Source organism: Prinia subflava, chromosome 3 (genome assembly GCF_021018805.1).
Source record: "Prinia subflava isolate CZ2003 ecotype Zambia chromosome 3, Cam_Psub_1.2, whole genome shotgun sequence".
In the NCBI taxonomy this organism is placed as follows: Eukaryota; Metazoa; Chordata; class Aves; order Passeriformes; family Cisticolidae; genus Prinia; species Prinia subflava.
Window position 1 is genome coordinate 87,799,602 of NC_086249.1, and position 23,425 is coordinate 87,823,026.

General features: G+C 40.8%; 1 protein-coding gene across 1 annotated transcript in view; it reads left to right on the forward strand.

The window, feature by feature from the left end:
• Window positions 1–23,189, forward strand: part of CLCN4 (chloride voltage-gated channel 4) — a 44,011-nt gene extending 20,822 nt beyond the window's left edge. The window contains exons 5-12 of the mRNA XM_063392819.1: window positions 4,507–4,629; window positions 6,162–6,368; window positions 6,460–6,540; window positions 7,052–7,597; window positions 9,594–9,780; window positions 12,719–13,117; window positions 17,771–17,987; window positions 19,370–23,189. Coding sequence (XP_063248889.1) covers window positions 4,507–4,629; window positions 6,162–6,368; window positions 6,460–6,540; window positions 7,052–7,597; window positions 9,594–9,780; window positions 12,719–13,117; window positions 17,771–17,987; window positions 19,370–19,460 — 1,851 coding nt within the window. The 3' untranslated portion in view covers window positions 19,461–23,189. The remainder of the gene's footprint in view (window positions 1–4,506; window positions 4,630–6,161; window positions 6,369–6,459; window positions 6,541–7,051; window positions 7,598–9,593; window positions 9,781–12,718; window positions 13,118–17,770; window positions 17,988–19,369) is intronic.
• Window positions 23,190–23,425: the final 236 nt, after the last annotated feature.

The window sequence follows — 23,425 nt, forward strand, 5'->3', positions numbered from 1 at the left end:
CCCCCGTGTGGAGGTTGTCTGGTGCTGCAGACAGTGTTTGAGTTTCATTGCCAGGCAGGTGTCATTCATGTTCCCTTCAGGGCTGCTTCAGGTTTACAGGACAAGCAGTACAAGGTGGGGGTGTCTCTGCCCAGGTATAGCTCAATTTTCTGTGGTTCCAGTGAACTGCAGTGGAAGCAGTGGGTGCTCAGTGTCCCTGAATATTCTCACCACATAATCAGAGACAAAAGTCTCAGCACAGCTGCCACAGTGCTGAACTTCCCTTTGACAGAGGTTTGCTAGGTTCACCCTGGTCTTCACCAAGAGATGTTTTGGGTGGCTGTGTCTTTGTGACAGTGAAGAAATATTACCCTGATATAAAGCTACAGGATGGGGCTGATGTTGTAATTTAAGAGAAAAACAAGACAAAACAAACCACAAACAAAGAACAACGACAACAAAAAACAAACAAACAACCCCAACAAAACAAAAAAAGAAAAAACAAACAAAAACCCCAACAAAACAAAAAAAGGCTCACCAAAAACCAACCAACCAAAAAAACCAAAAAAGCCCCAAAACAAAACAAAAACCCAACAAAAACGTGGGAAGGGAAAAAGGAGGAAACTGTTAGAGTTATTAGGGGATTTGGAAATCTTGTTCATGTGTTTGACATGCTGTTACTTTGGCTGGAATATAGGAAAGATGTATATCCTTGAGAAAATTTATTTTCTCCAGCTTCTCAAAACCAGCAGTCACAACTGTTGTGTGCTGTGGCCTTCAGAAAAGGCATCAGCCAGGTGAACACTGTGAAACTAAACTCACTTTCTGTTCAAATTGGGCTTCTCACCCCCTGGTGTACTGTCACAGTAGGACAAAGAAGAAAAGGTTCATCTTGGCTTAGTTTTAGTTACTTTCCTAAAACAAGTGGGCCTCTAAGATCTGTGGGTTCCTGAGGGTCTGATGGAGGCTGTAAATATTATTAATATATCTGTCTGTTATACTGAAATCCCAGGGAAAGCCCAATAAAAATGGGTTTGGAAAGTAGAAATTCAGTTTTGTTCAAAAGGCTTCTGTACAAAAGGCTTATGATATGGGCAACTTTTGTGCTGTATGGTTTCTGTAGAGGTAGAGGATTTTAGAAGGTATCAAAATACACTGAACTTGACTGAGTTTCAGGATAATTTTGCTGGGGTTTTTTTTCTGTGTTTCACTTTGTGCCTGACATTTACATAAGAGCCCTATAAAACAAAAATGCACATTGGAGCACAATTTAGGCAAAAAGTATTTGAAACAATTTCCCTAAAGGTACTCTGGTCAGACATGCCTTCCTTTTTTATGCATGACCGTGATTCTTTCTCATCATAGCCAACTAAATTTGACATTTTGAGAACTGAGATTTAGATCAGTTCTTCCTTGTGGTTTTGCCAGTTTATGGCTGTGATAAACCCTGTACATACATTTTCATGGAGCATTGTGACATTTCCTATGGCATCTCTTGAAAAATGTTTCCATTCTAGTGCTCCTATAAAATGAGCCCAAAGCAGAGGCTTGTTATAAATTATTATGGAAAACATAACAGCCCATTAGACACCTACCAAGCTATGTTTTCTTCCCTAATCACTGTTTTGTAGGCCAATGATCCTTCACCCTTCTGGTCTTGAACTACTTCCAAAGAGGAGGTGAAGAGGGGTTTTTTGTATGAGAAAGTTTCAAAACCTCAAATTCACTGGCAGATCAAAAGGTCATCAGGTGTCACTGGTGATCTGGACTTTTCCTGCTCTGCAGATTCAGTTTGGTCCCAGCCCCAGCTTCACTGGAGCTGAGGACCCCATTTTTGATGAGTTACACATGTCCAGGTAGAGGAAAGGACCCCGTGTCTGCCATGGATCACGACACTGGATCCAGCAATGGACTGAATTCCTATCCCAGGGCTTCTGGGTCTCCTGTCATGAGGCTGAGACCTGCAGGACAAGGAAGCCCCTCTAAGCCTGGAACCCACATCTCAGTTTTGCAGCCTTGAACCTGTCAGTCTTCAGGACACACACTGCTGTAGCATCCTTAGGAGAGCACCTGCAAACTGTGAGATCCCTGTCGAGTCAGAGCTGAGCTCTGGGCCTCTGGAGTAACCACACTGGAGGGCATCCTGAGGGATGTGGTTTATTTCAGTGTTCTGAGTTTGTGAGGGTTTGCAACTGTGTTCCTTTGGTATCTAAGCTGGACTGACACCAGATCTGAAATATTGCTTGGTCTTGCAAACTAAAATACAAAATTTTGCTCAGTTTTCCTTCTTGCTTCATTACTATTGCTTTTAGGGTGAGTCTTTTGAGCTATCTTGGGAAAGTTTATAGCAGGCTCAGCTCTGCTGGTGATCTGCTTCGGTCTCTGACTCCAAATGTACATGCTCAAGACTTTCACTGATTCAGAGCCTTAGTAATGGCATGGAATGGATGAGAAATGAACTATTTGCTAGACTGAGTTACTGCTACTTCACTTCCCAAAGGTTTTCATATTATTAATCATTAGAAGCTGCTGCAGTTGGACCTGCAGAATGCCAGATATCTGGAAAATGTAACAATGAAAGATGTCCCAAGGGATAAGATTGAACTGGCCATGTGGACTCTTGTGGGGTCCTGCCACAGCACTGTAGGTGTATGTGTGACTGCAGTAACGAGCTGACAGAGTTTTCTTATGACTTCTGAGATGCAAAAGAAGAAGTAAAAAGAAACAAAGTTGATTTTCCTCCAGTGACTTTAGAAGCAAAACTACAGCTTTTGCTCAACATAGTAGGGCCAAATTTTTGTAATGGTGTTGGCCTTCTTTGGAGGTATTCCAGGTTCACACTGACAGGAAGATTTTGCCCTGAGGCAAGATATCCAGAGTTTTCTCTAGAGGAAGAGTAAATATTGTCATAGCTGTTTGTAATTGAAAGCACTAGGAGAAGACATTCATGAGACTGTCTTCAGCTGTAGCAACAAAGGTCCTTGGTTACTACAGCTGGATGTCAATCACTGCAAGTGTGGGATCCATGACTGCTTAGTCTCAGGGCATTGGGGGATAATATTGTATTGCTTCAGCATTCTGCTATCATCAGCAAAGCCAGCTGCTAACTTCAGCAAGCACCAGCTTAATAAATTGCCCTTCTTTCAGATACATCCATAAGGATAAGGGATAGTGGTATGCTTACTGCATTTTCATTTGGACAGACCTGGAAAATGAAGCTAGCATGCTGTTAAAAGTTGACTCCTTGGAGATTTGAAAACATGGAAACTTCTCATCTCTAAGTTTTTTATGACCAGGAACAAGGTTTGGCCAGCTCTGTTAACTGATACAATTGATTAATGCCTGTTTTCCTACTTGATTTATCATAATGTTGATGTCCAGGCTGCTGTCCTGCAGAGCAGAGACAGGGGCCCTGATGTTCTTGAGCAGCTGGGATTGCATCCGGTAGGAAGAGTTCACTTGGAGGTGAAAGATTCATACCAATTCATGCGCTGAGATTCATCTCAGCTTTTTATTCTGTAGTGTCATGTTGCTGCAGGGTGTTGTTTGAAGGCTCCTTGTATCGATTTGATGCTGCTGAGTAGAGTCTCTTTTATCCATGTAGGTGGGTTTTTGAAATTAATCTAAAAAAATATGCATCTGAGGAGACAGAGATTCCAAGGCAGATTTTAACAGAAGTTTTGACTTGAACACTGGAAAAGGGTAGAAACTTGAAGGTTACTATTGATTATGCTTTCACTATGGGACTGCACATCAACCATTGCTAGTGATTACTAGCATTCCCTTTCTGTTAGAAAAGTAAAGCTATTCAGTTTGAAGATAGGCTTATTAGTGACTGGAATGATTTAAAAATATTAGGGCAAAAATGACTGAGATGTTGTATGAGTGGGTTCTGCCAAGCTATGGTGTTTTCACGTTATTTTCAACCCTATTGTGGACAGCGCTATATAGAAAGAAAGCATTTATTTATGGTTTTACCCTTCTTATTTGTGAACTGAACTGGCTGCTAATATACCCAGGGATGTTGTTTGAAAAGACCAACATCTGCATGGAGAGCTGACCTTTGAATACCAGCCCTCAGAAAAATCATATTTTACCCCGATACTACCGCCCGTATCAGGGTCTCATTCCTTGTCCCCCACCATGGGATGAATACAGCAGATTCCTTCATTAGGTGCCTTTTCACAACCTATTTCTTTTGCCCTCATGACATATTTGTTTGTGGAACTTCATGTGGGTTAGTTAGATTTTTTAGTGCTTGAGAGATGCTCTGTGTATAGTATTTGGGTCCCTTGCAAACTGTAACCCAGACTGTATGGGCTGGGTTAGGTATTTATTAGTATGCTGCTTCTTTCTATGAGTAATAAAATTGTTGGAGTATATAAAGTTATTTGTCCTTCTTGAGGAAAAGTAGCACTTACCATGTAAATTAAAAATCAGGCTCCATGCCATCATGGTCCCTAGTAGAAGTGTGAGATTTGCCGATCTGCATTTGTCTAATAATGTTTGTTACTCTTATTTTTCTAGGGTGCAAGTGCTTACATTCTAAACTATTTTCTGTACATTATGTGGGCTCTATGTTTTGCTTTCCTGGCAGTCTCCCTGGTCAGAGTGTTTGCTCCTTATGCCTGTGGCTCTGGAATCCCAGAGGTGAGTTTCTCTTTGTGCGTGACTATCTAAAAAAAACCCCAAACAACAACAAATTACTGTTTTTTCCCATTCCAGAACTGTACTATGAGATAGCATAGCAACAAGGAAATTGTCTTTCCATCTCACCTGCCTTCATTCCTTTTTTTATGCTTTTATGGTGATCATCTAAGTTTGTCACAGTAAAAAGTGTTCAGATGTCACTGTGACAGATTAATGCACATACTTGTTCATTGCCAGAGTGTTAATTAAAAATCAACATCTCCAAGAGACATACTCACTAGAAGATTATAGAGAATTTTCCTAGGATGAAATTACTTGGGCCAGTTACAAAACCAGTTATTTTCTAGGTTAGACTCTAAATAAAAGCAAAATAAAAAGAAGAGGGTGGCCTACAAAGCTAAGGTTTCCTAAAGTGCTGAAGATATCCATCATTTGGGATGCCTGAAAAGTGTCTGGTGCACGTCTTTTGCAAATTGTGTTCCCAAAGCAGAGCAATGTACATTGTGTCAGCATGACAACGTTATAGCAGCCAAAATATCTACTTGATTTTCGATATTTTACATATTGAGCCTCAGTCCATATTTAAACTGTTAAATGAAGAACCTCGTAATTCAACCAGCAGAGTCATTAAAAGTCTTTGAAATCAGGGCAGTCTCTTGTTAAAAGTGCTATGGAACCACTGGAATTATTATTTAGGAATCTGGCAGACAGAATCAACAGCCCAAAGCTCAGAAATCTTGGCATACTTTTGTTCTTGATCTCTAAGAGAAGCATTCAAATGTTTCAAAAAAACCTACCACAAATAATTTAAAATATTTGAATAATTTCCATGTTTCAAAGAAGTCATGAGTGTCTGTGTTATGTGCTTGATATATTTGTGGTTTTAAAAAGTTTTCAGAGTGAACTATAAAGCCAGTTTTCAAGTAAATCCCTCATGTGAGGTGATGCTCAGCTCCAGCCCATTTCCAGGCCCAGAGTCCAAACCCAAATCCCACCCTGCAGCCTTTGTGTCATGCACAAGCATTGTTCTCTTTCTGAGCCACTCACTGGCAAAATTAAGACAAAATGTGTAGAAATATGATCTTTTGGACTTTCTCATTTCAGAATATGTGCATGCTTTTATGGCACAGCGATTCCAATATCTAGAACTTTTTTTGGTGTATTTTATCTGGAAAATGTCTGTTGTTGTTTATTTGCTTTTTTGCTGCTTTGTTAAGCTCAAATCCAGTTTAACTCTGGTCTTGTAAGCCAAGGAGATATGTGAGAGTTTCATATTTCTACTGATCTCTGTGAGAGTCCTTACTGCCTGTTATGGGGACCACCCGTAACAGCAGTAAAAGTGTGGTCTGCTTAACCCCTGCTCAGATATTGCAGTGGGAAAGCTGCCCTACCTACAGTTTCTTTCTCTCCATCACTGTCTCTTTTCAAGCAGTCTGCAACTTTTTAAACTCTGCTGGAGTTTTAACTCCATTTGAAAGTTCAGAGTAGAGAAGGGTTCTTCATCTTTTCAACATGTTCTTCCTGCTTTCCAGATAAAAACCATCTTGAGTGGGTTCATTATTAGGGGCTACCTGGGAAAATGGACACTTTTAATCAAAACAGTCACCTTGGTTCTGGTGGTGTCTTCAGGCCTCAGCCTTGGGAAAGAGGGCCCATTAGTCCATGTGGCCTGTTGCTGCGGAAACTTCTTCAGCAGCCTTTTCTCCAAGTACAGCAAGAATGAAGGAAAGAGAAGAGAGGTGAGGTTGGCTCATAAATTTCTAATTTCCCTGCCTGGATACCTGGGGTTTCAAACAACTCATACCTTGTACGTAAACATTTGCTTTGTAGGTACTCTCAGCTGCAGCTGCTGCAGGAGTTTCTGTTGCCTTTGGGGCTCCAATCGGAGGTGTGCTTTTTAGTCTGGAAGAGGTGAGACCTGGCTTCAATAAATATATTTTAATTTGACACCTTTCTCCAAGATTACTCATTATTTTTCAAATATTTATATGCTTATTTTTAATTCTGTAACAAAAATAATCTATAATTTCCAGTAATAAGAAAGAACCAGATATTTTAGCATAATCTGAGTAGCAGAGGGGCACTGGCTTTCTGGAAACAAAGTAGATGATTCAGTGTTGAAATATGTCCCTCTGCTGAGGTTTCTCTAACCTTCACCTTGCTAATGCATGGACCAAGCCATCAAGCATTTATTATACTCTCTAGACAGCAACTCTGGATTTAAATTTATCAATTTTAACCTAGTTGCTACTCCTTTTCTGAAATCTGAAAATGCCTTTTATGATACCTTTGTGAACACATTCTGGATGTGGTAAGGTCTAGTGGTCACAGTAAAGTCAAACGGAACAGATGGTGGTGGTGGTTAAAGGAAGCACCCTCTGTGACACTCAGTGAAACGTTTATGGTCTTTACTTGGTTTTAGGTCAGCTACTACTTTCCCCTGAAAACCCTCTGGAGGTCATTTTTTGCTGCTCTCGTGGCTGCCTTCACGCTGAGGTCCATCAATCCCTTTGGGAACAGCCGGCTGGTCCTGTTCTACGTGGAGTACCACACCCCCTGGTACATGGCCGAGCTCTTCCCCTTCATCCTGCTCGGCGTCTTCGGGGGCCTCTGGGGGACGCTCTTCATCCGCTGCAACATTGCCTGGTGCAGGCGGCGGAAAACCACCAGGCTGGGCAAGTACCCGGTGCTGGAGGTGATCGTGATCACGGCCATCACGGCCATCATCGCCTACCCCAACCCCTACACCCGCAGGAGCACCAGCGAGCTCATCTCCGAGCTCTTCAACGACTGCGGCGCCCTGGAGTCCTCGCAGCTCTGCGACTACATCAACGACCCCAACATGACCCGCCCGGTGGACGACATTCCCGACAGGCCTGCTGGCCCCGGAGTCTACTCTGCCATGTGGCAGCTGGCCTTGGCTCTGGTGTTCAAAATCGTCATCACGATATTCACTTTTGGCATGAAGGTAAACGGGCACGGCCGCGGGAGCTCTCGTGAGCACAGGCACGGACGGGCTGCCGTGGGCAGCTCTGCTCTCTCTGCTCTCACCTGGCCCAGCCACTGGGGTGCTGCTGGCTCACCTGCCTGCCAGCAGCTTGCCCTGTGGGCCCCTGTGGCAGCCCAGGGATGAGCCCTGCTTCTCCACCTTCCAGTCATCTGCGGTTTTGTTAAGTGAAAAAGAAATCTGTGTGGGAATTTAAACCCGCTGTTGCCAATAAGCAATTTCAAGACGATTCCCGCTGCAGCTGTTTTTTAGCTCTCTCATGGACACGGGCTATTTACATTGTTGTTTGTCTTGTTGGATTCATGTCTTAATGTGCCTCAAGGTAGCTATGCTCAAGGAAGTAATAATTTTAAATTTACTATTTCACACATTTATAGCATCACAGAAATATGAAAGTGGCTGAAAAGGTCTATTTTTGGATCTTTTTCACCACTGTAGCTTGGAAAAAAGGGGGGAATGAATTAGAAGACGAACTAATGTGTCCTTTGAATATTCTGGATTTGCAGCTTTTACTTTCAACAAGTCCTTCTCCCCATAAATGAGTGATGGAAGTTCCAAGAACAATTTATCCAAGCTTTCCATATATACCAAGCAGTTTGTAGTGAGCTCTATATATCTGATTAATAGAGCACATAAAAAACAGGTTCTGTCTGTCTACAGCTCCCATTATCTGAGCATTTATTTCTGGTTCTGATGGCTGCAGACAATGAGAAGTTTTTCTTAGCTATACACTATATTTTATACCATACTCAAAACTAAAATATCTCATATTTCTCTTAACCACTACATTTGGACTGAGGATCCATTTTTAGCCTTTCACTCTAGAAACTGATATATGGCTGACAGCTCATTGTTATGCTTATTCATTAAAAACTTTGGTTCTATATTAGAAATGTGATTCTTTATTTATCCTATATATTTAAAATTCATTAGAAGCAATTGACACATTCAACCAGTCTGCAAAAGAACAGACCCAATAAATCTGGAAGACTCAATCCAACTTCATCAGCAAAGATAACACAGTATGGTGGGGGCTGTAGCATCTGCTGATATCAGCCCTGGATGCCTCTGGGCTGTGCTGATCATTAGTTAATTTCTCTAGGAAGCTCAAGGTATAGTTTCAGACTTCAAATCTATGATAGGCTTTCCTCTCTGAACACAACAAAAGCCCCATGCAAGCCCTTGTCACAGCTCTGAATTGTCTTCTCCAGCAGGGAATATATCTCCCACTTGCTGGTGCACTTGACATCTAAGAGGAAATGCACTTAGCCAAGGCAAAGTAAATTTTCATTCTCTTTCCCCTCCCCTCTCTTCTCATTTAAATACTCTTTTTAAATGATTTGTGACTTGTCTCTATAGCAGAAAACAAAGTAATGATTCACAGAGCTTCCTGGAAAATATATTGTAAACTGAGACGGAGAATCAGTTGCCTCTGAGCAGTCAGCCTCCTTTCTCTGAATTTTTATTCTTCATTTGACATCCAATTTAAAATCTGGTCTGATTTAGCCTGAAAAAGTAGTAATAAAACCATAAAGTGCTCCATCTGATAGAGGGTGAAATCAAGATGTTATTTTCAGTTAAGCTTATTCTCAAGGCTCTGACAGAACCATCAGCAGCTCCTGACTTCCTGCTGTGAAAGCAATAAAGGCAAAGCCAGGAACATCTTGACTCCAAAAGCAAACTATTATTCAGAAGCAGCATTTATCTCCCTAATTCAGTGGGATGCAGCAGTTAGGAGTCAATTTTTTTAAAAAAAATGCACTAACATTTTATAAAACTATTAGTGCACATGTAGCCACATAAACTCAGTCACTTCAGAAAACTGTGTCAGACCATCGGGTGTCAGCCCTGTAGGCTGCCATGAGGCTATGGAAACTTGGCTCTCTTACTGTTGATTAAAATTGTTTGATACTAGTAATTTTTGTCAAGGTGCTCATGTGTCTGTATTTCATTCCAGATCCCTTCAGGTCTTTTTATTCCCAGCATGGCTGTTGGAGCCATGGCTGGCAGGATGGTTGGGATCGGAGTGGAGCAGCTGGCATATCACCATCACGACTGGATCATCTTCAGGAACTGGTGCAGACCTGGGGCAGACTGTGTCACACCAGGGCTTTATGCTATGGTGGGAGCAGCAGCTTGCTTGGGTACGGCCTCTGCTGCTCATTGGTTTGTGTGTGACCAACGCTGATGCCTGGGGACGTGCTTTGGAGGGCCCTGTGTTTGTGTTAGCTGCTCTGCTGGCATTCCTGGGTGCAACAGAGGTTGAGATCAAGATGTGATGGGCTAAAGAATGGGCAGCTTCCTCTACTGGTTGCTCCAGTGATCTGATGGATGGTCAGCAACAGAAAGGCTTGCAGTCATCAATGCCTACTCTTTGTAATCTGCAAAAAAGCAGAGAAAAGAAAGGAAAAGTTGAAGTTAGGCTGCAGGTTTCTAAGCAGGAATATTTTTACTCGTTTTTTTTCCATTTGATGTAATGAAATTCATGGTGACTGGACTAAAACAACTTACCTGTTTAGATTGTGCTCTCAGAGCAGGAGGAAAACATCCCATTTTCTGCTAAATTTTAAGCTACACAGAGGTAAAAATTTTGGGTCATATTTTGGCTGTGTCATGCTATGGTCAACTGAGCTGTATTTTGGTTTTCATTTTGATCATAGGCCAATATTGGATTCCACTCAATCAATAGGATTTATTGGATATAACAGCAATGATCTGTTAACTATTAAATCAAGATCACTGAATAATACCTCATGCATCAAATTTCTAGCCATGGATGCAACAAGAATGTTACAAGCATACCATCTGAGTATGTTTTTACCTGAACATATTCCCCCTTGTGTACTAGCATATTCTAACTCCTTTTGTTGCTGTTCATCATCAGTGGATGAGAAAATAGTGGAGAGGCATAACAGAGGGATTGGGTAGGTTTGAAGTGAAAGATGTACTAAGGAAGATACGGAAAAGTTTCTGATTTTGATGAAAAAGCAGGATCATTTGTACAATCAATATAGAGGAAGGAAGGGTGGGATTTATTTGAAAATTTAATGTAGATATCAACACCTGAGCTTAACTGTCTTGATACCCCTCACAGTCAAAACAGAAAAATGAGGTATGGGAAAGATCAGTCTTATCTGGCAATACACATCTAAAACCAGGCAAATGAACAGATGAATTTGGCCTCAAAAGGCCTGTTTTTATCTAGAGGTTATAAAGGCAGTCTGGATCATCCCTTTGGATGTGAACAACCACAGCAGTGTAGACACATTAAAAAAAGCTGGGATGAATCTTTACTATCCAAACAAGTAAAGCACTTCCTCTTTACGATAAGTTATCTTAATGTTCATTAAACAAATAATGCACAAAAATTTGGCTCGGATGTTGCAGTCGATCTACTAGTCAGCATAGAATTATAGAAGCATAGAATGTGTTGAGTTGGAAGGGGCCCACAAGGATCATCAAGTCCAAATCCTGCCCATGCACAGAACATCCCAAAAATCACACCATGGGCCCGAGAGAATTGTCCAAACACCTCTTGAACTCTGTCAGGCTTGGTGCTTTGACCACTTCCCTGGGGAGCCTGTTCTATGGGCCAACCACTCTCTGGGTGAAAAACCTTTTCCTGATATCCAACCTAAACCTCTCTGACTGAGCTTCATGCCATTTCCTCAGGTCCTGTCACTGGTCACCAGAGTGATGAGATCAGTGTCTGCCTCTGCTTCCCCTTGGGAGAGTGTTGTAGACCAGAATGAGGTCTCCCCTCAGTCCCCTCCAGGTTGATCAGACTAAGTGACCTCAGCCACTCCACAAAAGGCTTCCCCTTCAGACACTTCATCTTCCTCGTGGCCCTCCTTTGGATGGTTTCTAGTAGCTTAATGTCTTTTTTGTATTGTGATGCCCAAAACTGCACAGAGAACTCAAACTGAGGCTGCAATTTCTTCCTCTTTTAAAAGGTCCAAATTAAGGTGCAATGGTTTTTATTAGTATGGTGAGACATACAGTAGAATGGTCACAGCTTGTACTTAAGCTGTTCTGTACCAAAACCTATCTTGTCTAAAGAGATTTGGAGTAAGTACTAAATGATCCTTACTCTGGTATTTGCTCTCAGCTTTTCACAGTCAGAAGTTTAAGGCATTCCTCAGATGAAATTTATATCTGGATCATAGTGTTAAGTAATCAACAATCTAATATTTCTGTATGCTGCTAGATAAAAAGCATCTTTTAATGGTCTGTTTCTGATTTTTCTCATCTAATGCGGGGCTTTATATTGAGACCTAAAAATAGCAGATTTATTACATTTACCTTTTGAACAGAGGCAAAGAAATGTTACCTAATAATTCAGAGATACATATACACTTGTCTGCAGTTATGTGATTATTTTTATCCTTTAATGTAAACTGAAGGAGCAAGAAGCTTGCTTATGAAATTAATATGGAAATATTAGATTGAAAAATACAGCTAGAACCCTGCCTATGGCTGCCTGCCTGAATGGCCCCAAACCAAGTTGTACTCAGTTCAAACTGTATTACTATAGTGATATCCAGAGCAAGGGTTTAAGCTATAACATGGCTCTTGCAGTGGCCCTAAGCTGTTCTAAGGTAGGATTTTGTAACCCTGTTGTGCCTAAAGACAATGCTGAGCTTTCTCTTCAGTATGACTGCAATAGATGGCTGGTGTGGAGGCCACCTCTTCACATTCCTACTTGCCTCAGCCATGGCACTTAACTGATCCTTGGAGTCTTTTAGAGGACTAATGGCAGGGTTCAAATTTGCTTTCTCAAGTACCCATTAAAGCTGATTTTTTGGCATCCTTTCTGGTTTTAAATCTCTGTCTCTTAGCATTCATTGTTTGCTTTTCAATGCTAGCAACTTTGGCATGAGTAAGTTCACTCAACATTTTTGATGAAAATTGCTGCAGATAAAAAATACCTCTCTTCAGAGAAACAAGCCTAAGAGTATAAGGGCAAAGTACTCAGCATAAATATTTACATGCATTTTTGAGTGTAAGGCTCAAAGATATAAATGAGTTGCTTAGTGTGTATAGCAGCACTGAGAGAAACTGGAGTCTCTTCCTTGTTGGCAGGTGGCGTTACTCGAATGACGGTCTCTCTGGTGGTGATCATGTTCGAGCTAACTGGAGGCCTGGAGTACATTGTACCTCTTATGGCTGCAGCTGTCACAAGTAAGTGGGTGGCAGATGCCTTTGGAAAACAAGGGATCTATGAAGCCCACATTCACCTGAACGGCTACCCCTTCCTGGATGTGAAGGATGAGTTCACCCACCGAACGCTGGCGACGGACGTGATGAGGCCGCGGCGCGGCGAGGCTCCCCTCTCTGTGCTGACACAGGACAGCATGACAGTGGAGGATGTCGAGACACTCATCAAAGAGACCGACTACAACGGCTTCCCAGTGGTGGTTTCAAAAGACTCAGAGAGACTTATCGGATTTGCACAGAGACGAGAGCTGATCCTTGCCATAAGTGAGTATCAGTGTCCAAAAGTTCGATTTTGAAAGCAGTTTTTACAAGATAGGAGGTTAGCAGTGTTGTTGGTCTTGAAGAATGGATAAACAAGAATCGAATCCAACTTTTTCTTCAAATCTGACTTTTACTGGTTAGTAGGACCTGGAAGTTTTTCTATTGCATCATACCACCTGATTCAATTTTGTGGGCTTGACCCTTGTGGGCTTAATTTTGCTGTCACTCAAAAGCTTAAAGTATAATTCCAGAGACATCAGAGAGAAACTCAACTCGTATGGCCAGAATTTTTGTCAGAACCAGACCAAAAGCCAGTGCAGTGCTCAGTTTCTTTCCCTTTCCATGGGCTTCCAGAAGTGGCTGAGGCAGTCATGAACTTTGGTAACCCAGTGAAGAAATAGCCTGTACTCCTTTCTGTTGCTCTGTCTCAGTTTTTCTTCACATGCAGGGTTCTAGTGCTGTGGGTGGAAAGTTTTCAGTGCACAACGTTTTTTTGGTAAAGATGGGTGAATTTTGTCTGGCATCTATGCAGTGGATAGCTGGCTGGTGGCCTGAGAGTCTGAATCTGTGTCATTAAAGGTTTGGACTGTCAGGTCCTTTCCTGGTTGATCTGGTGACTAAGTGGGGATTGAAGAACAAGTATATTGGATGGCAGCAAGTGTTTCCACCTTTCTGGACCCAGGGCACCCAGAACTGCAGAGGTCTGCAAGGCTGGCTCACTGTCTGCTCCCAATTCTGGCAGCCCTGTGGTCCTCAGGGCCAGCTGGACACGTGGGCAAGATGCCATCTGGGCATGGTTGCCTTGTACTTTGCAGGGGAGTGGAATGTCTGGTATATCCAAATCTCCTTGATGTGGAATTATTCTTTTCTGCATGGTTTGTTTCATCCCTGTTTTTCAGACACCTTTAAAAAGCTGTTGTCTCTGATGGAAATTCACATATTTTTCAGACAAGAAAATTAATAAATCTTAAATTTGGGTTATTTTTGAAGGTCACTTTCCAGCTCATTTCCCGCAAAGCTAAAACAAAAATTGATCTAACGGTGGTCTCTAAAGCACATGTTTTAGATGTATTTAGCCTACCCTTGTATACTGCCCGTGCCATGTCATTGCTTTAACACTTGGTGCCTTCCTAAGTTAATAGTCTTTTGCACCTCCTTTTCAGAAAGGTGTGTCAGTGGGAAAATTGCATGGGCTGAAGATGCAGAGTCCTCACTTTAAAATCAGAAAGATCAGAGACTGCTTGAAGTGAGTCAAAGAACTTTGAGGAACTGAGGGGTTTTATTCAGGTCATAAATGGCAGTGTAGCTGAATGATCTTGCTAGAAGATGTGAGAAAATATCCAGCTATGAACTGACAACAAAGAAATCAATTAAAATTAAACCCAGTAAGCATTTAGATCAAAATGCTTTCCTGTTCAAAAATTGACACCTGCATTTTTTCAGAGGAAAAGGCACTGTCTCCTGACCAGTTCTAATTACGAACATCTTTCATAGGAAATGAGACAGAACATAGATTTAAAATCAAACTGTTATATGCATAGATAAGTTTTTCTAAAATCCTCAGCCACCAGTGACCTTTGGTAACCCTTTTCCCCTTGGGCTGAGTGTGAGTGCTGTCATTCTGTGCTGGCACTATGATAAATGGTTAATCTTTCCAGTGTAGTTTGTGTCCTTGTGACTTAAAATCTGGATTTTGTTTCGAAAGACACAGTACATGGTTCCACATTACAGGGCAGGGCAAACCATGCTAGCAACCTTTTGATTGCAATCTTCTTTCTCTGAAGTTGCTTTGTCTGAGTTTCAGAAGTTGTTTTTGCTGATCATTACCACAAGGGTAGCTAATGTGTTCTGAACCTCCACCTCAGCTTGCTTCATGGCTGTGATCATGGAGCCATACACCAATTCTCTTTAAGCCTTACAATTCCTTGCCAAGAGAGAAATATCATACGTGGTGAAGCATCTCTTATTCACCTGTTCAGGTTTACCTGCTCAGCCTGACACAGGTACTGGAGTTACACCTCAGGACAGCATCAGCTCCATCCGTGCAGCACTTCAGCCAGGGAATGAGGTCTTAAGAAGAACAGAAACAGGCCTACTCCAGTATCTCTTCTTTCACCAGTATCTCTTTTTTCATGGTATTGTATCCTGCAGAATGCCTCCTCAGTTTGAGCTAGCTCTGGTACCTCCAAATAAGAACACTTTACGCTTCATAGAGTCATGGTTTCAACCAAGAATCTCAGCTTCTTTCTCAGGCCCAGTTAATTGTGCTTCAGTAGTGTGGTGGTCCAGGGGTACTCCAATTCCCTCACACATCTGCCTTCTTGGATGAGGGCAATAGCTGCTGAGTCTTGCATCAAATACCTGTTCCCACAAAGCTATCTGCCTCATGATTTACCCGTTCATAATTTCTTTCTTACTGAGTGGATCATGCTCTGTAAATGCATCAAATACCTGTAAAGTGAATAGCAATGCCATTTCCAATTGCTCAGCAGTGTCCTCAGGAGGATTGTATCCTTCCATTGATCCTTGTTGAGTAGGCTGGCAGGTGAGGTGGCAGAGTCACCCTCTGGGAAGTCACCCTCATCTACATTTTAGATGACACCTATTTTACAGCCTTACAGAAGGGAGTTTTTGACACTGTAAAGTTTTTCTTAAATTTGGCCTACTCCAGAGGCACCATGCAAAAGGCAAAGCCTTGGACAATAGCCAGGTGGTCTGTATAATATGCTTTTTCCTGTGTGGAGTTGAGAGATCAACATGGTTGATATAGGCTGTGAAATGTGAAGCCCTGAATATGAGAGGCTGTTTCACATTTGGGAGAATTAATTCACTCTCTAGCTATGACAAGAGCCTTCTGCATAGATTGCTCTGTAAAACCAGACATTGTCATCCGTTTGCTTTGCTCTTTCTGTTAATCTGTATCTGTTTTTCTTACCCACGGACTGCAAAAATGATCTGCTCTTCTGTTTTACCTTTACTCCCACTCCCCCATCCGGTGAGACTGCATACAAAATCCACCATTTTTCTGATGCTACAGAATTTACTCCATAGTACTACATCACTCAAATTTCTCTGGAGAGGTGTTTGACATGGAAGAGTGAAATCATGGCTTTGGCTAATCACTGTTGTTCAGGGTCACTGCTGCCTTGGGAACAGCAATGTGGTAACCAAAATGCTTGGCCCTATTTCTTAGAGAGCAGCTTTGGGAAGGAAATACCTAGCTGTCAAAGGTTTTTATCAAAGGGTGGGAGTTACCTTCAGTTTGATTAATGTTACCTCTTAGCACAGATCATATATCAAAGAACTATGCAGGCATATTCACACTTAAAACTGGATGTATGGATGGAAACAAGCTGAGACAAACCTAACCTCTTTCCCGTAAATTGCAATAGGGCTTGTAATATGTGGGGTGAGGAGGTTGAGAATCATATACTGTACTGATATTAGGTTTGAGCCAGCACTGCTCCAGTTCCAGAAATATTGCAAAACAATGATTGTTGAATGTAAAAAAAAAAAAAAATTGCAGCTGAAACATGTTGGAAACCATCACTGTCTACACATTACAAGTCACAGGAGCAGGTTTCTCACTCTGATTGATGGCAGAGTTCCAGGAAGATTTACATGTGCTTGGAGTATGAGTTGCTATACCTCTCAAGAGCAGAAGCAACCTGTGTTAATTGCAAGTAATAATTTAACTATTTCTAAGAATTTATTTTTTAAAAAAGTTAAAACCTCAGAGCCAAACACAAGATATGCTTATTCTGGGGAGAGAAAAGTTGCCTGTCATTTGGAAATCTGTCTTATATAATGTTTAGACCCTGTAGTGTTGAGTAGAGATGAGGTATACACTGCAAAGAAAATAAAGTGCCCCGGTGGTAAGTCTTGGGGCATGCTTTAAGTAAAAGGCTTATACTGATCATGCAGACTACAGATGTATTGTGATGTTCACTTCGTAGTTTGATCAAAGTATTAATAATAGCTTTTGAACTTCTGAAAATGATCACATATTACCCCTATATTTTTTCCTCCCTTTACTATTTTCCTTTAAGTAGGAAGCTAATTTATTTTTCCGTTTAAAAATATCGATATTCAAACTATTCAAGGCATTAAGTGTAAACCCACAAAATTTACCCTGCATGCCAGAGGGTTGTGCTGATCTAGAACAACACCCACGCTGCCTCTGGATCCCTGGAATGTGAATTTGTCTTTCCTCAGCTTTGTGTTCATAAATCCATCACTATGTCCACATTTTCCCAACTTCACTGGAAAGTTTTGCTCCAAGCCAGCTGGGGTCTTACACAGCTGTTGACTCCACTCCTTCAGGCATGTAATAAAATTTCTGTTGTGATTCTCACAATGGAGGGAATTACACACAGTGATTTGAATTTGACAGAAATTGGATTAGTGAAGTTTGTGAATAAGCTGCATATTTATTCAGAAAAGCATTATCCCAACCAAGGAAAAGTATGTCCCTATAAAAATATCACATTTGCTTTGAGGGAGCAATGTCTCAAGGAAATTCAAGGTTACCCAGTAACCCAAATTTCTGGGACTTTGGTGTGTTAAAGACAAAATCAAACCTTGCTTTCCAAAGGAGGAATTCCTTTTCATTACCAAGCTCAATTCACCATCTATGCCAATTTCTGTGTTGTACAGAGAATGCAAGACAGCGTCAGGATGGGGTGGTGAGCAACTCCATCGTGTACTTCACCGAGGACCCCCCAGAGCTGCCACCCAACAGTCCCCACCCGCTGAAACTGCGGCGCATCCTCAACCTGAGCCCTTTCACTGTCACTGACCACACCCCAATGGAAACTGTGGTAGATATTTTCCGAAAACTTGGACTCCGGCAGTGTCTGGTGACTCGCAGTGGGTGAGTAGTTGACAGTCAAGTCAATAGTTTAATTTTGTCTTATTTTGTGAAAGGATGAATAAGGGAACCTTGCCCATGTCTCTCCAGGGCAGCAAAAGAAGTCAGACTCGGAACCAAAATGGTGTTTGCAGGGTGTTATATTTCATTCTGTTCTCCCAAATCCTTAGTGTATTCTCATTTAGACAAGGTAAAAATAAAAACAAAATAAACTGTTCTGACTTCCACTGTCATTCAGTTTTCAGCAGAGGCAGATCTGGGAAGCAGTATTGTTTACAAAGAGTATGCCTGTTTTGAGACATCCAGTTAGATGTTTGTGAAAATTGTGATAAAGGTGTCACTGGAGGAAAATTAATCCGTTCAACTTTCTCTATTGGATAATGGAAAGATGTATAAATCAAAGGTTCTCAAATAACAGCTGAAGGAGGTGGGCAAACGTGAAATTAGGGGAACAAAAAGCTGCACAATGTGGACTAGATATAACATCCCATAGTTCTGATGGAATTTGAGATCTTTGGGATGGTGGCTCATTCCAGGATCTAGTGGCAGCAGGATAGCCAAACTGCAGCCATAATTTCCAAATGTGGAAGACTAAAAATTATTCTTCTGTTAAAAAGTCTTTTTGTTATTCAAAAATATTGCATAACAGTTGTTACTGTTAATGCAGTATACTCAGCATTAAGAAAATAAGAACCATTATTGGGACACAGATAAAGGTTCTGATTTTAGGTGCATAGATTCAGAAATTCAGATCTAAAGTTTTGTAACTTACATGAAATTAAAGGTGGAAAAACTATTAACAATGACATAGTTTCAATAATCAGTGCCCAAGGTCTTCAAGGACTGGAAGTAAAAGCCCTTGAATACTGAGGGTTATGAAATTTTTGACTCTTGGGAACAGACATCCCATAGGCCTCATCTTTCTTGACAGATATAATTCATTTAGGTTCACATAAATGAGAAATTATCATTTAAATTTGAAGGAATTATGCTGTCAGGCAACGAGAGTTTCAGAAACCCTGTGCTTTAGCTTACTTTGTGTATTACCAAGCACTGATAGCTTGGGTTTGACTGCTGGCCCTCTGCAGCCTGAGCCTAAGGAAACTTATTATTTTGTTGTATGAAGTATTAGTTGTTGTATGTCCTCAGTCAGTTATCTTCCCAACAAAATGAGGTAACAAGACAAAGTATTTCTCTTTATTATTGTGGCTAGGGTAGTAGAAATACAAGAGGTGAGAATACTTTTATAAAAAGATAATGATTTGGAATAGATGAGATGGACAGTACTGTATGGAAGCACTCACAAAATGTCCCTGCAGATGAACAGGGAAAAAACCTGGATGATATATGAGATTGTTGACCTTTCACTTCCTTTTCTCTTATAGGAGGCTGCTGGGTATCATAACTAAAAAGGATGTATTAAGACATATGGCTCAAATGGCAAACCAGGACCCTGAATCTATCATGTTTAACTAGACTGGTAAAGAAGAAGAAAGTAACCCCAAAGGAATCCCTTCTAGATTAACACGAAGGCTGTGTTTGGTGTTTCATCTTGCTTAAAGAGGAAAAGGTAATGCATGTGAAGAGTGGCCCGATATGCCTCTGACAGAGGGAGTGGATGCAGGACAGCACTTATTTTGAGGAAGGCAGTTTAGAAGCTCTGAGCAGCTGCAGACATCAAGCTGTGTTTCCTTGATGAGATTCCCAACAGCTCAACTGGAGTGCTGTGGGTGTAAGTGATGCTGTGCTTAGAGACAAAGAGCCACGAGCACCAGTGGAAGGCATCGAGGTCACGTAACTCGTGAGGCAGGTGTGAAGAGCAGCAGACACTGTTTGTGCACAAGCTGCCAAGAGATACAGAGGTTTGTGTTCCAAGCCAGAGAGTGTAGACCAGTAATGTCAGTGGCTTTTGTTACTGGAATCATGGCTCTTTGTTTGCAACTGAGTTATAGCATTTTCATGACGGACAAAAATTGACATATTTTTAAATGAAAGATTTTCTCATCTTCATTTTATTTTGTAAATCTTTAATGAATCAAGACTGGAGTTAAGTCCTAAGAAAGAGTAAAATTATGCCTCAAATCACTTTAAAATGTAATGTCCCTTGCTCCCTGCTTAAGTCTTTTGAATTTTATACTGCTTAGCATTTCTGTCAACCAGCTTCCCCTTATTAATGTTGAAATGGGATTTATTTGTAGGAATTTATTATCTCTCTATGCAATTTTGCATACAAGTACTGTAAAATTTAGTATTTTGTGGTTTGCTGTGGTAACTGGAAAAAACATAGAAGCCCATAAAATAGTTTTCAAAAGCACTAAAAGGACAGTGGTATCCATCTCTCATCAGTGTTAGTGACAAGAGATTGAATCCCTCACCTGTCTTCCCCTGTGTATATCACAATTTTTCACAAATGAATGACATTCTGCATTGATTCTTGGTTCTCCACTTAGGTCCTTTTTGTCATTGCTCTTTCTTGGCATTTGTCTGCACTTGCCAAGAGATTGCTGAAATTAGTTTAACAGCCATAGACGTTTATTCTGTAAGAGATCTACTTTTTATGCACTCGTCAGTCATAGGACTGTGGAATTCCTCTCCACAGCACTGCTGCTGGATAAGATCAGAGGGATTGAGAATGCAATTGATCATAGGATAGCTTTAAGTATTTATCTGTTTGCACCAAGAACACAAGATTTAACAGACCCTGGTAGAGACCTCTAAGTCACTCAGGTAAAAATGTGAAATTTTCCTAAACCCTTATTCTGGTCCTATGTGAGATAAAGAGGGTCAACCTTTAGCCAATACTGCTATCAGTAACAGAAAACCAAATTGTACTCTCTGTAACACATAATTCACACTGCTCAGTGTTTGCTGTACAGATGTAAACTTAAAAATTGCAGAAAGGTTGTGCCCTGAATCCCCTTCAGACCTCCTGGTCCCTTCATTTAGGCACCTAAGACCTCTGGTATTTTTGTTCAGATTCACCCAGCTAACTGGTGGTGTTGGAATGGTCCTCATGGATAGAGATGACCTCTCATGCCAGAACAGGCTGTTGCTTACTCCAGCCCAGACCCAGACTGTTGATCTAACATGTAGGCAATGTGCATGATTATTGTGTCCCTGAACTGAGACAACTACTCAGGTGTGCCCTGAGTTGGATGCTGAAGTTCTGTGTCACAAATTCCTCCTCTTATCTCCAGTCGCCCTGCTTCCTCCTGGCATGTGTCCCACTGCATTCACATGGAGCATGGCCCGAATTGCTGAAGAAAAAGAAACGGAAGAAAAGGGATAATTTGAATTTGTTAAGCACTCCACTAAACAATGGTGTTTGCAACAGACTGACATAAATATATGAAGTTCTGGCCAAAGCCCATAAATATTTCAGTGTCTACTTTTTGTTAACTGAACAGCTGCAGTACAATGCATTATTAAAGGGATATTGTTGGAACTATATAAACTATAGGACTGAGCAACCCCTTTCTTCTGAAAATAGGAAATACAACATAATGTGTCTTACATTTTTCTGGGAAGCTGTCAACAGCCAAACTCATTAAAAACCAACCAAGTCAACAACGCTCATAAACACTAGATTCCTTCACTTGAACAGAGATGCCATCATAAAATCCGTTCATTCCCACAGCTAAATCCAAGTGGGGCTTTATACAATTGTTAATTTCTACCCATAACTTCTAGAATCTAAGGGATGTAGACTAAGCTGAAAAGGCTGGCTTTTGAAAACAATCTCATTCCTGGATTAGAATTGTATGACCATGTTCTACTTTCCATGTTTGCTAACAGGAACCAATATATAGTATCAACACTGGAAAACATTACAATTTTCTTAAAAAAAGACATGGACTTGCCTAACTGAGGTTAATCTGGCTATGAATACAAATTCACATATGTATTGACTTGGCTTATCAGGTTAAACACAGCCTGTGGTTATGCATAGGCATGGACTTGTGGGATTAATTGCCATTAACACCCAGAGGTGATGTATTGAAACCAAGTCACCCCTGTGATAGCTTGTTGCCTTGCCTTATTAGCTACCTGGGAAGAGCCCTCAGGGCTTAAAACCAAGACCCAAAAAACCACATGGTGGTTTGTAGCAAACACCAGCAGAAGGAATTGAGAGCTATGTAGTTATTGTGAATGCAGTTTGACCCTGGACTATCACCCAAGTAAAAGGCAGATAAATGGGTGTACAGCTCTCTTCTATCAAACACATTCCTTTCTAGATGGAAAGCTTTAAATACCTAAGGGGTCAAGGAAAAAACCTTTGGACATGTAACCATGTTGTGCTGCTCCTTGGTTCAGTTCAAAAGATGTTAAACCCTTCAGAGCAGGGGCTGCTATGTGGCTGTCCAGGAATGTCACACTCATGGCTAACTTCAGCTGCTTGGTGTTATCATCAAGGCTGAGGCTGATGCTGGAATGACATGGAGGGCTTTGAAACAGCCTTTATTGCTCTTCACACTGGTGTTTGAAAGGGAACACCCTTAATATAAATTAATAACATGCTTATCTCAAAAAATGCAGTTAAGATGTAATGATTTAATTTATTTCCCCATAACAATCCCATTATCAGACACTGTTTTCCATCTGTATTCTAAAATTTGTCTCAGAAGGTGCTGAATAGACTCCAAGAGGCATAGATCTCAGGCCTATTTATTTGAATTTATAAAGCTCCAGATAGTCACGTAGCGTTATCAATCTTAGTTACATGAGTATTTTAGTATATACTGCTGACTTTATGCGGCCTCAGTTCAGTCCCTCAAGCAGTTGGCCTTCAAAAATGCCCAACTAAACTAAACAGGAATAAAAATCTTTGAATGATGGAGGTTCAGTAGGTACCTTTGTTTTGCATGAACTGTGTTAAATTACATTCAGCTTCTGATGTGTACTTGAAGCAATCTGTACTGGAAAGTTTATTATTAAAGTACAGAAATAGATTAGACAGACCCTTTGGCTGTCCCAGTGATACTAATTATTAATTCTTATACTTTGAAGAAGCAGAAAAAGAATGTTTAAGGATTACAGAAGGCTCACTGATTCCGTGTTTGAATGATACTATATTTATGACTATAGTTTTGCTTTGGCTCTGTTTGTTGTTTTGATTATTTTTATTTGTAGAAAACAGTGTATATGTTGCACCTTATAAAAAAACAATGTTTGAACTCTATTTTTTAAATAAAACTGACTTACAGTATTGGAAACATTTCTTGGACATCTTATTGCTTAGAAATGTATTTCATTTGATGTCTCTGCTTTTTATGTTTCCTTTTCTCACTTTTAGGGATAACTCAAGCCTGAGTTCTAGAGATCTATGATATCCAATTCAGTTATAGGTTAGGTAGTATTTAGTAGGGAGTTAGTAAAGTTCATGCAGTGGAATTCAGAGAATCAGCCGTGACACCTGGCTATTTTATTTTCAGAGAAAAATG